Source organism: Bos indicus x Bos taurus, chromosome 25 (genome assembly GCF_003369695.1).
Source record: "Bos indicus x Bos taurus breed Angus x Brahman F1 hybrid chromosome 25, Bos_hybrid_MaternalHap_v2.0, whole genome shotgun sequence".
NCBI classification, from domain to species: domain Eukaryota; kingdom Metazoa; phylum Chordata; class Mammalia; order Artiodactyla; family Bovidae; genus Bos; species Bos indicus x Bos taurus.
Window position 1 is genome coordinate 7,348,423 of NC_040100.1, and position 12,548 is coordinate 7,360,970.

General features: G+C 58.7%; 1 protein-coding gene across 1 annotated transcript; it reads right to left on the bottom strand.

Moving 5' to 3' along the window:
• Nucleotides 1-3,047: 3,047 nt before the first annotated feature.
• On the bottom strand, nucleotides 3,048-11,732 carry MYL10 (myosin light chain 10). The gene is made up of 6 exons (XM_027527833.1): nucleotides 11,620-11,732; nucleotides 11,060-11,135; nucleotides 10,189-10,293; nucleotides 6,247-6,325; nucleotides 3,586-3,634; nucleotides 3,048-3,315 (listed from the first exon to the last, which is right to left on the bottom strand). The coding sequence occupies exons 1-6, from the start codon at nucleotides 11,653-11,655 to the stop codon at nucleotides 3,217-3,219; spliced, it is 444 nt and encodes a 147-aa protein (XP_027383634.1). The 5' UTR covers nucleotides 11,656-11,732; the 3' UTR covers nucleotides 3,048-3,216.
• Nucleotides 11,733-12,548: the final 816 nt, after the last annotated feature.

Here is a 12,548-nt window from a genome sequence, read left to right on the forward strand (position 1 = left end):
ATGTGTCCTAGGCAGCAGAAGCCACATGTGCAAAGGCACTGAGGTGGCAAGGAAGGGCGGGTACTCAAGGAACTGAATGAAGCTGTGCCGGGGAAGCACGGGGCCAAGGAGACCGAAGTGAAGGGGAAGGTGGGGGAGGCCACAGGTGGATCTTCTTTTTTAAAAAGTTATTTATTTTTTTTTGGCTCTGCTGGGTCTTTGTTGCTGCACAGGCTTTTCTCCAGTGGTGGAGAACAGGCTCATCTCTATTTTGGGGTCTGCAAGCTTCTCACTGAGCTGGCTTCTCTTGTTGCAGAGTGCGGGCTTTGGGCATGAGGGCTTCAGTGGATGCGGTGCGTGGGCTCAGTAATTGCAGTCCCGGGCTCTGGAGCAACAGCCGTGGTGCATGGGCTTAGCTGCTCCACAGCATATGGGATCTTCCCGGACCCAGCATGGAACCCGTGTCCCCTGCACTGGCAGGCAGATTCTTTACCCCTGAGCCACCAGGGAAGCCCCACAAGTAGTTCTTATGCCTTTATTATTTTTTTTTAACATTTTTTACCAACAACTTATTTATTTGTTTGGCTGCGTCCGGTCCCCGCGGTGGCATGCAGGACCTTTGCCGTGGCGTGAGGCCTTTCTCCAGTTGTGCAGCACAGGCTCCAGAGTGCGCAGGCTCAATAGTTGGCAGCCAATGGGCTTAGTTGCCCCCACGGCTCATGGGCTCTTAGGTCCCCGACCAGGGATTGAACCCATGTCCCCCACATGGAATGGCGGACTCTCAACCACTGGACCACTAGGAAAGTCCCCTCTAGTGTCTTTAAAAAGGTGTTTCCAGATATGACTGGGGAGGAATGAGTCCATTTGTCTCCGGCTTTCGGGAGCCTCAGGCCCTACCTCTGGAAGGGGCAGCTCTGTAGATCAGCCCAACGGCCTAGACCATGGGAGGACCTCGAGGAACCCATCAAGGGGTCATGGAGAGTCAAGCCAGGTGTCCCCTGGGAGCTAGATAGAGAGTTGTGGGGACTGAAGGCAGCTGGTGGTGGGCCCAGGTCAGGGGTGGCCAAGACCACCAATGACCCAAAGCTAGAGGGAGAGGGGCCCTGAGGAAGCAACATGTGAAAACACCCAGGGAAGCAGAGACCAGGGCCTTGGGGCCACCAGCAGCCTCACAACTGGTCCCTCCCACCTTCTTTGCCCTAAGCCACTGGAGCCCCCCATGTCTGTGGGTCCTCCACTTGAACGCCGGTGGAAGTTAGAGGTGCTACTAATCATCTCTGGGCCCTGGAACAGAGCGGGTGTAAGTGGACGGCTATCTGAAGGGTGGAGAAATGAATGAGCAAAGCAACGGCTCCCAGTCTCCCATCCTGAGCTGCGCGGAGCCCCTCTGGCCTCCCCAGTGGCCGCCCCGTGTCCTCATGGAGCCCGGCGGTGCAGGGCCCCGCAGGCCTGCTATGACAGAGCAGGGCCACTGTGCCTGCCAGGCCGGAGAGCAGGTGCCCAGGGCTCCCATTCCCTCCCAAAGCTTGGCTCTGACCTGCTTCCTGGGGACAAAAACAGGTCTGACGAGTTCCTCGGCAGGCAGTGGGGCAGCTGAGTCCTTGGTTTCCAGGCAAGTCAGACTCTTCGAGAGCAGAAGGAGCAAGGCCTGGTGGAGGGAGGGCGCTTTTCGGAATGTTCCTCCCCCTCCAGCTGGGCCATCCCCACCCGTGCTCCCTGACCTTGCCCCTTGGGTCCAGCTCCTGGGAGTCCCAGGCTAATAGGGGGTCACCTCTCTCCCCACCTCCCCCAGGGGAAAGGTGGGGGAGGGTCGAAGAAAAGGACCTCCTTGTTGAGACCCCGAATTCAGTCCCTGCCCCCATGTCCCGCTGCATGGGGTAGCAGGGTGGGGTAGAGCTTACGGGTGCAGGCTCATGCTGTCCGGGTCCCAGCTCCACCGTTGATCTTGTCACCTACCTCATTTTTGTTTTCCATTTTGGTTGTTGTTGTTGTTTAGTTGCTCAGTTGTGTCTGACTTTTTTGCAACCCCACGGACTGTAGCCCACCAGGCTCCTCTGTCCGTGGGATTTCCCAGGCAAGAACACTGGAGTAGGTTGCCATTTCTTCCTCCAGGGGATCTTCCTGACCCAGGGATGGAACCCAGGTCTCCTGCATTGGCAGGTGGATTCTTTACCACTGAACCACCCAAGAAGCTGAGTTTTGGTTGTTATCGTTCCCTCATTGATGTGTAGGATATTTTTTTTTCAAGTATATTCGGGATTTAAGATCTTTGTCAATATCTATTCTGGGGGACATTTATTTATTTCTCTATTTACTTATTTGGTTGAACTGGGTCTTAGTTGCCGCACTCGGGATAGTTTAGTTACGGCATGTGAACTCTTAGTTGAGGCATGCGGGCTCCAGTTCTCTGACCAGGGGTGGAACCTGGGCCTCCTGCATTGGGAGTGAGGAGTCTTAGCCACTGGACTGCCAGGGAAGTCCTTACTGATGTCTCTTGTTGCCAGTATCTTCTCCAGCCTGGGCCTCGCCTTTACAGGCTGTCCACGGCGTCCTTTGCTGAACGGAAGTTTTCAGTTGGAGGTCCAAATTCTGCCGTTTTATTATATGGTGGGTGCTATGTGTTCCATGTTTAAAAAATCTTTACCCCGCCCTAAGCATCCCTGCAGTCCACCTCCTCCTCTCCGCCTTCTCTGCCTCTGTCTGGCTCCTAGCTGCCAGGTCTCTCTGCTGGCCCAGTCCCACCTCCTCCCCACTGTGTCCCCACCCCAATTCTTGTTCTCCTCACTGCACGATCTTCCCGCCCCGGGACAGGGCTGGCTCCTCTCCTTGTCCCCAGGACTGGTACCAGGGCTGGCACACACTAGGTGCTCAATAAAAGCTTCATAAATGAAGGCAGTGTCCCGTGCCCCAGCTGGGGATCATTAAAACTGTCAATTAGTTCTAAACATCAGCTCATCAGGAACATTTGAGCAAAGCCAGGAAGTAAAAAGTTTTGGAAAAACCAACAGCATAGGAATGTTTCGCTTTCTCCCCAACTGGAGCATTAATCACGAGAACTCAGACCTTGTTAGCATTATTTATTCTTGCTTTTGCCCCTGACCCACAAGCCAGGGAGTCTTCTCTTCGCACATGTTGGCCACAGGGGCTCCTCAAAGGCCACCCCTCCCGTCTCCCAGGATTTGCTGCCTCTGAATGTGGGGGGGGTTTGCGGGGGGGGGGAGAGTCCGTGGTCTCCATCTAGTCCTTCTCTTCACCATGTGTGATGACGTAACACAGGTTCCTGTAGTCCAGATTGCCACACACATCTGGCGGGAAAGCGGCAAACATCTGCTTGACCTGGGGAAGGGGCTGGGAGTCAGCCCGGACCAGGGCCGAGTGGGGGACAGAGCCAGGGGTCACCCAAGGGCACCAGGCAGAGTGTCGCTCCCCTATTAGCTGATGTGGGGGGGTGGGCACCAAGGCCAGGCTGGCAGCCTCCCCCACCCATCCTTGTTCCCTTCCAAGGAGTCGGGGGAAACCCTGTCAGCAGACCCCTGCAGACAGACCACTTCCCAGGAATGCTCGGTCGGCAGGGGCGGGCGGTGGCCCTGAGAAGCTGGCGCTTACCTCCTCCTCACTGAACCGGTCTGCCTGCGTCATGAGCTTCTCTTTGATGCTGCTCAAGGGAGAGAAAAGGTCACCTTCAGGGGAAGGAGGGAAAGGGCCGCTCTGTGTGTGGACACACAGACCCTGAGGGGCAGCCCAGGAGGACACCAGCCGGGCGGTCCTGCAGCCCCCAGCTGGCCGTGTGGCCTCAGGCGACCACTTCAGCACTCAGCTTCCCCTGTAACCTGGGCTCTCCTCTTTGCATCAGGGGAGGGCCCAGTGGAATACCCTGGGGGCCCCAGCGTGGCTGTGGTGGCCACTCCGATGTTGCACTGTCCACTCTGCCGGTACAGACTGTGTGTGTGGTTGCTGCATCGTGTCCGACTCTTTGCGGCCCTATGGACCGCATAGCCCACCAGTCTCCTGTCCATGGGATTCTCCAGGCAAGAATACTGGAGCGGGTTGGTTGCCATTTTCTCCTCCAGGGGATCTTCCCAGGTTACAGAGGACAGCCTCTTTGCCCTGGTTCTAGACACGCTGCTTCTTCAGCTTGTGATTTTTTCTGACATCTCTAAGGTGCTTTGGAGGGTGATGGTGCTTGCACTCAGCCAAGGGGCGGGAAGGTTACCCAGTTCGGTGTCTTCCTGGGCCTGCTCAAGTCTCCTTTGCTCCTCCCAGCCCTAGGAAGTGAGCACTTTTATGCCCCTTTTGCAGAAAGGTCAGCTGAGGTTCAGGAGGGGTACTGATTTGTAGTGGTGGGGCCCTGTCCTCTTGAGTGGTCAGGGAGAGCAGCTACCCACGGTAGGTCAGGCCTGCCCCGGGGGGCGGGGGAACTGGAGAAGTGGCCCGAGGTGGGATGTTTGAAGCTGCTGGGGAGGGTCTGGTGCCCCCAGGAGCTGTGCGTTGGGGGGCGTGGTGGGCGGGGCCGCAGTGCGCAGGGGCGGGGCCAGAGGGCTGACCTGGGACGTGAGGATCCGCGTGCCCCGCGATGCCACAGCCTTGGCCCCCCTGAGGACCGACGCACATTTTCCATTATTTATGTTACTACAGGACAGTCACAGTTTCCAGCTCTGCACGCCGGGGATTTTTCACAGACTCTGTCTCAACCAGAGCCTTCTCTGTGGCCCGCCTGGCGGGCAGCCATGTCTTTCAGGACCCATAGCCTGGGGATGGCGGCTTCGGGTCCAAAAACGGGGTCCCCCAAGGGTTCCTCCCAGCCCTGACTTTGCTCTGGTGGGAGTGAAGGTGGGTGACAGGAGAGGGGTGGGTGGAGGGCACTCCAGGGGGTACCCCCAGTGCCTCCCGAGGTCTTCAAGATGGGGGTGGGAACCTGGACTCAGGGCTGGGTAAACGGGAGGGCTGCAGCCTGGAGAAGCCCTCAGGAATACCTCCCCCACCCCTGAGGAGAGTGTGACTCAAAACTTAGGGGGGCGGGGGGACTGTAAGAATGTCTGGGGGACAAGGCATTGTCCCCCGCTTCCTCCCTGCCCCCCTGCCCTCTCCCGCCCCACCTCCATCACGTGCTGAGGCTAATAGAAAGCAAAATTAGCCACTAGCCGTTGCCTGAAGCAATCTGGTAATTGGTCAGGAAGCCTGTGACTGAGGAAGAAATCTTGCCTGCCCAGGGCCACCCACAGGCCTACGGAGGCTGTGGAGGCCTGAAGGGACGGCTGAGCGGTCGGCTCAGTGTGTCAGCCCCGGGCAGGCTGCCTCTACCCAGCCTGCCTTGCCCCCAAATCTTGGCTGTCTGCCCCATGCTCCCCCCGGGCTGAGGCTCCCGGGCATAGCAAGCATCAGTGCTCCCACATTCAAGGATGCCAGCCCAGGTATGGCCGGCATGATGGCCTCCTCACTCTCTCTGCAGCCCCAGAGGAGCTGGGTCCTTCCTGTGGCTCTACCTCCATCCCCGCCCCAACTCGAGCCAACATCTGGCCCATTCCTCTCCCAACACCCCGGATCCCATTGATGCTGGCCTCTTGTATTTCATTCACCCAGCTGCTCTCCTCCCTCCATCCCTGTCAATCAAGACCTTTGCAGCAGCTGCAGACCTCTTTTCTCCTCCTCCAGGCTGGCCTCTATGTTGCTCCTGCCTGACTCCTTCTTAGGCTCTCCCATGCCCCCCAGGCCCCTGCCGCCCAGGGTCCAGGGCTGCCCTACATGGGCCCTGCCTACCTCTCTGTGCTCAGTCTCCCCTACCACCCACCCAGCCCCCACCACACGCAGCCCTCTCCTCCCAAACAGGCTGAGGCCTGGCTCTTCTCTCGCTGCATTCCTGCATCTAGAATGTTCTCTGCTCCAGCCATGGCGATCCTCAGTCATCCTTCAGGGACCACCCACCTCTGCCCCCACCACTTCCTCCTTCACCACTGGGAAGCCCTCCCCTGGGGACCCCACATTCCTGGCACACTTCCCCACAAATGGAGACCCCGAGGCCCAGGAAGTGGAAGGGAGATCGAAGGATGGCTGAACTGGGCATGAACTAGGTCCTGGCTCAGGAAGTGGAAGGGAGATCGAGGGATGGCTGAACTGGGCATGAACTAGGTCCTGGCTCCTGGCCAGAACCTACCTGAGTTCTGGGCAGGAGAGGAGACTGGGCCACCACCCCCATGTCCCTACCCCAGTCCATCTGTCCCCTGAGCCTCCGTGAAGAGAACAACCAAAGCAGAAGGTGGAGGGACTTACAAATCAGCCTTGACGAAACCTTTCCCTTCAGTGTCGAACACCTTGAAGGCGTGGAGGATGGTCTCCTCGGGGTCTGTACCTAGAAGCAGCAACACAGGATAAAGGGGACAGACAGCTGTTGGCACTGGGTCCCAGGGCCCCTGTAGAGGCCACGGGTTCAGGGAGCCTCTTCCCCAGCTTCTGGTCCACAGTGAGGCCAGAGAGAAGGGAGTTTTCTGAGAATCAAGGAATAGGAACAGTAGCCAAGGACGCTGCGTTGAGACCCAATCAGCCTGCACTGTATCTGGAGTCCCCAGCTAGGCGTTGGTTGTCGTGTTCGGTCGCTCAGTCATGTCTGACTCTTTACAACCCCATGGACTGCAGCATGCCTCCCTGTCCTTCACTATCTCCCAGAGTTTGCCCAAGTTCACTTCTAGGCATTTACTACCTGCTTAACCCTCCTGACCACTGGCCCCATTTTACAGATGAAGAAACTGAGGCTCAGGGAGGTTAAGTGACTTGTCCAAGTTCTCATAACTGATGCCCTGTGATTAGACTGTGGGTAAAGGAGAAAGAGCTCTTACTTGGGGGCTGTAGGCTCTGGCAGCGACATTGGAGGAGTCTGCGAGGTTGTTTAGGCCAGAGGAGGGGCAGGTGGGCCAACAGAGTGGGTGGGGTGGAGGTGGGGGGCTGGAAGAGGCATAGCACAACCAGAGCAGTTCTGGTTTTCTCACGTTTATAGCGTGGGCTTTGGGGAAAGATGTCGTTAGAAGACCTGGTTCTGCTAACAATGGGATTGAATACCCAGCCCTGCTGGTGGTACAGATGGGAAAACTGAGGCCCAGAGGGAGGAAGCGTCTCACCCAAGGTCTCGGGGACTGTGTGAATGGCAGCGGGTGGCCTGGTAACCTTTACCTGGTGCTCTTTCCCCTCCGTCACACTGCCCTCCCCGCTCACTGTGGACCAAGGGCGTCCCCTTCCTTCTTAAGGCTCAGCTGTGTCAACGCTGAAATGGAGACCGAGGTGGGGGCTGCCCGTCTCCCAGGACTGGTTAAGATAACGTGTCCTTAATGGTAAAGTGAAGTCTCTCAGTCATGTCTGACTCTTTGCGACCCCATGGACTATAGCCTACCAGGCTTCTCCATCCATAGGATTTTCCAGGCAAGAGTACCGGAGTGGGTTGCCATTTGATGGTAAAGGGCTTGCCAAACATTACTCTGTCGTGGCCGCAAACGTATCCGAGTACTCTGTGCCAAGTCCATCCTGCAGCTCCCCCATGCAACCCTGTGGAACCCCAGCACACCACATGTGGTAGATACTGATGTCTCCTGTTTGTCAAAGAGGACCCTGAGGCTCAGAGAGGTTCTGTTGCTGGCCTGTGGTCTCCAGCTGTAAGGGGAGGAAGGTTTGAAGACAACTGTTTGAACCTCCAAAGTCCCCCTGTTTGTTCTGCCCCTTTGTGTTCCTGATTCTCAGACTGGGTCAGGTCATCCGTGTCTCTCCCATCAGACTGGGTCAGGTCATCCGTGTCTCCCCCATCAGACTGGGTCAGGTCATCTGTGTCTCCCCCATCAGACTGGGTCAGGTCATCCGTGTCTCCCCCATCAGACTGGGTCAGGTCATCCGTGTCTCCCCCATCAGACTGGGTCAGGTCATCCGTGTCTCCCCCATCAGACTGGGTCAGGTCATCTGTGTCTCCCCCATCAGACTGGGTCAGGTCATCTGTGTCTCCTCTTTAGGATCGTCCAGGACAGGACAATGTCTGAGTCTCTCAACATTTCTGAGACTGGCCCTGAGTGACTGGGCTGGGCTTAGTGCTGCCCTGGTGGCCTGGGAGCTCCTGGTGGCAGAGGTGTGGGCCTCTCCTAGGCAGGGTGACAGAAAGCCAGTGTGCCCAGGCCAGAAGCTCAGCCTAGGGTCCGTCAGAGCCTGGCCTTGCAGGAGGAGGGGCTGGCCAAGGGATTGTGGTGAGGGGCCTGCTGTGTGGTCTCGATCTCCCTGGGTCTCTGGAGGGGCCTCTCTGCTGGGGCAGGCTGGCTCTAGCCTACCTTCCTGAGGGCCAGCTGACTGAACTCATTGCCCTGGGCTCAGGCCCCATGGCTGGATGTTTACCACCTGCCAGTCCTCTCCTCCCTCCTCTCAGAGAGGGCCTCCCCTCTGCCGACTGCAGACCTCATCCAGTGGGTGGCAGAGAGGCCGCCTCCCCTGGTCACTTCATGGCAAAGTGTCCTCATCCCGATTAGAGGGACGAGGCGGTGCCTGCCCAGCCCCCCAGCCCCTGTCCCTACAGCAGGCTCGGCCAAGCTTGCATGACAGGCTCAGCTGGAGCCCCAGCCGCGGCGCCCCTGTGAAAATGAGAAAAAGGTGCAGTCTGGGGTCAGAGCTCTTAGCTCAGTCACAGACCAACATGCGTTCCGGGACTCACTTTGAAGTCACTGGCTGGAGTCACGCACGTCTTTCCCTGGGACTGAGCCCCCAGCCCTGCCCCCTGGACTTCTGCACCCCTGGAGGAGGCGGCTGTGGTCCCAGGAATAACCCCTCACAGCTGGCCAGAGCGGGGCCCGGTGGCACTTCTCTGCTGACTGGACAGCACCTGGTGGCCGTGGGTTCAGCAGTGGCCCCCAGGTCCTCATGCCAAGAACCTGGATATGTCACTTGGTAAAAGGGCTTTGCAGATGTAAAGAAAGGGTCTCGAGATGGAGTGACCATCCTGGTTCATCTAGATGGTCTGTAAAACCAGTGACAAGTGTCCTGACGAGAGTGAGACAGACAGAAACAGACAGAAGAGGAGGGGCGGTGTGACCCCCTGAGGCAGAGATGAGAGCAAAGTGGCCACCGGAAGCCAGAAAAGAGCAGGAAGGCGTTCTCTCCTGGAGCTGCTCAATGGAGCCCGACCTGTCAGATTTCAGACTTCCAGATTCCAGAACTGAGGGAACACGTGGCTGGTTTTTTGAGCCGCCAAGTTTGTGGTCATTTGTTTCAGCGGCCTCGGGAAACTAACACAAACCCCGTCTTACAGACAGGGAACCACGGTGCAAAGCAGAGTTAAACCTTGCCTAAGGCTACCCTCAGGGCCAGTGGGGGGCCAGCTCTTCTTTTTTTCTATAATTAAAAAACATTTTTACAATTTTTTGGCCATGCCACAGAGTGTGTGGGATCCTAGCGCCCCAACCAAGGATCAAACCTGCGCCCCTTGGAAGGGCAGAGTCCTAACCACTGGACCACCGGGGAAGTCCGAGGAAGCCAGGGCTTAAGCCCAGATGGAGCTGAGGCCCAGGGAGGGTGTCAGGCACAGACAGCCTGAGCGTGGGATGATGATAAGACCCACCCCTCAGGGCAGCCCCAGCCCCGGCTGGCCCTTCCTTCTCACCACAGAATCCCAGCCCAGGCCTGATGCCACATCTCAGGGGAGCACAGTGGTTAGAGCTGGAGATGGGTCAGGGCTCCATTCCTGCCACTTCGATGCTGGGACACCTGGGCAGGTGTGTGGCCCATCTGAGCCTCGGCCTCCTCCCCTATGAATGAATCCTTCCCCAGAGGAGAAGCACAGCCTGCTCTGGGGTGGGCCACGGCAGCTTCCGGGACCCCCAGCCCACTCGCCCTCAGTACCACCGCCTCCTGTCAGCCGCAGGTGGTAAGACAGAAGACGCAAGATGAACCCAGGGCCAGGAAGTTGAGACCAGGGCGGGAGCACTGTCCTGCAAAGGGCTTTCTTGCAAACTGTCCCCCTGGGCCCCTCACAGCCCCACAAATCGAGTCATGACAATTACCCTGCTCTATGCTGTAGAGGTGGAAACTGAGGCAGGATCTGGTGTGTGCCCCCGGGGGTTGGTGTCCAGAGCTATACCACGTCCCCAGCTGGGGTGTGCGTCGGTGCAGGGCACGTGGGCACACGGGACCCCACCTACCCATGCCCACTCGCCCATCCCCTCCCCAGCACCCCCCCTCTGGGGCCTCACTCACCCTTCAGCTTCTCCCCAAACATGGTCAGGAAGACAGTGAAGTTGATGGGCCCAGGGGCCTCCTTCACCATGGCCTCCAGCTCCTCGTTCTTTACATTGATGCGGCCTGGGGGAGGGTAGGGGTGGAGACACCCGCACGAACAGTGAGGGTCAGAGGGGACCCTGCCTGCAGGCAGCCCAGAAGCCCAGAGCTCAGGATCCCAGCGTCTTGCAGAATCACCCAGCCCTACTGTCTCTCCCATCCCTCCACTCAGCCCTAAGGCCCTGCCCACCTTTTGGTAGGGGGAGGGTCTCAGAATGGGGGCACACTTAGCCATGGGCTGCCTCCAGCCTCACCATCCCCCTGCTACCACCTCAGTCTCCCTGGAAATGAGAGCAAGTTGGTGGTTATCCCCATTTTACAGATGAGGCAACTGAGGCCCAAAGAAGCTGCGGCACATTGGAGTGGAAGACCTGGGTCCCAGGGGCTCACGTGCTGCAGGAGGGATCCACTGGCTGCCTAGAGGCGAAGACTCTGGGATTCCCTGAGTCCCACCTCTGAAGGTTTCCAGCCTCTTCCTCACCCCCAATGCTCCCCCAACCCCACTGCCCTGCTGACTCCTCCCCCAGCCTCCCACTCTAGGCCTCTGCAGGGGCCACTCCTGTCCCTGAAATACCCACCTCCGTCCCCTGATCAGTCCTCTTCTAACACTGGGGAGTCCTCCCTTGACCTTCCAAGCAGAGCCCACCCCTCCTGGGAGCCCCCAGAGTACACCAGCCCCTCGCACCCCCTGCGCCAACCACCCTGACCTGCCCTCAGCTGCCCATTCTTTCTGAAAGGCCTGGACTCAGCTCCGCCCCAAGCCCCAGGTCTCTGGCTGCCGGTCACCCACCCAGGGCAGCAAAGGTGTCCCTCAGGTCCTCCTTGTCGATGAAGCCATCCCGGTTTTGGTCCATGATGGTGAAGGCCTGGCAGAGACACGGGCACTGAGCAGCCACCCACCCTCCCACCCCAACCCCTCCCCAGAAGTCCCTGCTTCCTGTGAGGGGCGGTCCTCCTGCCCATTGTTATCTCAGCAACCTCAGTGCAGGCCCTGGCCATCCCGTCATGAGAGCAATGGCTAACAGGAGCTGGGCTCCTACTGTGCACCAGCACCCCCTGGGGCTTCATGCCCATCCCTCATTTCATGCTCCCCGCAACCCCACTTTACAGAGAGTGAAACTGAGGCACAGAGAGAGGAAAGGCTTGCTGGAGGTCACACAGCAGAGACTCAGGAATAGAGGGGGTGGGGCTGCCTGAGGGCAGCTCATCACATCTGGTGGGGCTAAGCTGCAGCCTGGCAGCCTCTAAGAATGACTTCACCACCCCCCAGGGACTGAGGGCTGACCCCACATCTAAAGGCTTTCCGTGCATCCCAGTAACCTCCCAAAGCCCCAGGGGCAGCTGACCGACCTCTTTAAACTCCTGGATCTGGGACTGATCAAACATGGAGAAGACGTTGGAGCTGGCTCCTCCTTCTGCTTTTTTCCGGGCTCTTCTGGGTGCCTGTGAGGTTCCAGGAGAGGCTTTGCAGAAACCCCTTTGTTGGGAGGTACCCCGTTTGTGGCACCCAACCCTCAGGCCTCATCTCCTGAAAACAATGCCTCCTGCCCCTGCCAGGACTCTGGCAGAGACACCAGGCTCCTGAAGTCTTACAGGGAAGCAGGGTGTTTCCCAGCCCCCAGCAAGAAGCCTGCAGAGCGCCCACCCTGCAAGGTCATCCTGCCGCTTCTCACCCCGCCCCCCGCCCCCGACTCCAGCAGGCAAGTGGTCAGCGTCCAGCATGTAGAGCAGAGAGGGGTGTCCTTTCTAGCACCAGCCCCCACGTCGGGGGCCCTCCTTTCCTGCCACCCTCCCCAGTGTTCAGGGTAACACCCAGGTCCCTCGGTCCCGCGAGGTCTGTCCCTTGCCCCCTTCCCAGAACATCCCCCCCAGCCTGGGTCCCCCACACCTGCTCTGCATGCCCCGCTCTCTTCATTTGCTCCTGCCCTTCCCACTACCTGGGGCACCTTCCCTGGCTTCCATCAGCAAGTAGCTTCATCCTTCAGGCCCAACTCCTCCACCACTGCCTGCAAGAAGCCTTCCCTGATCAACCTTGACCCAAGGCGGACTAAGAGCTCCTGCCGCCCCCACCACCCCTCCCCACCAATCTTGGGCTTCCACGCCCCGTAGCCCAGAGCACGCCGTCCTGCCACACCTCCCTGGGTCTGTCCCATCGAAAGTGGTGGGCTGCCTTCCCTCACCCAGGGTCTGGCTCCGATTGGGGGCCAGTTTGGAAACTACAGCCCCAGAGCTCAGGGTCTATCTTAGGGCAGCGGGTAGAGCAGGTGACCATCCTTGTG

Coding starts and splice junctions, on each gene's coding strand:
- MYL10 (XM_027527833.1), bottom strand. CDS start 11,655: ATGTTTGATCAGTCCCAGATCCAGGAGTTTAAAGAG. Junction 6,326..10,188: donor GTTTGGGGAGAAGCTGAAGG/GTGAGTGAGGCC, acceptor TGCTGCTTCTAG/GTACAGACCCCGAGGAGACC. Junction 3,635..6,246: donor GGTTTCGTCAAGGCTGATTT/GTAAGTCCCTCC, acceptor TCCCTTGAGCAG/CATCAAAGAGAAGCTCATGA.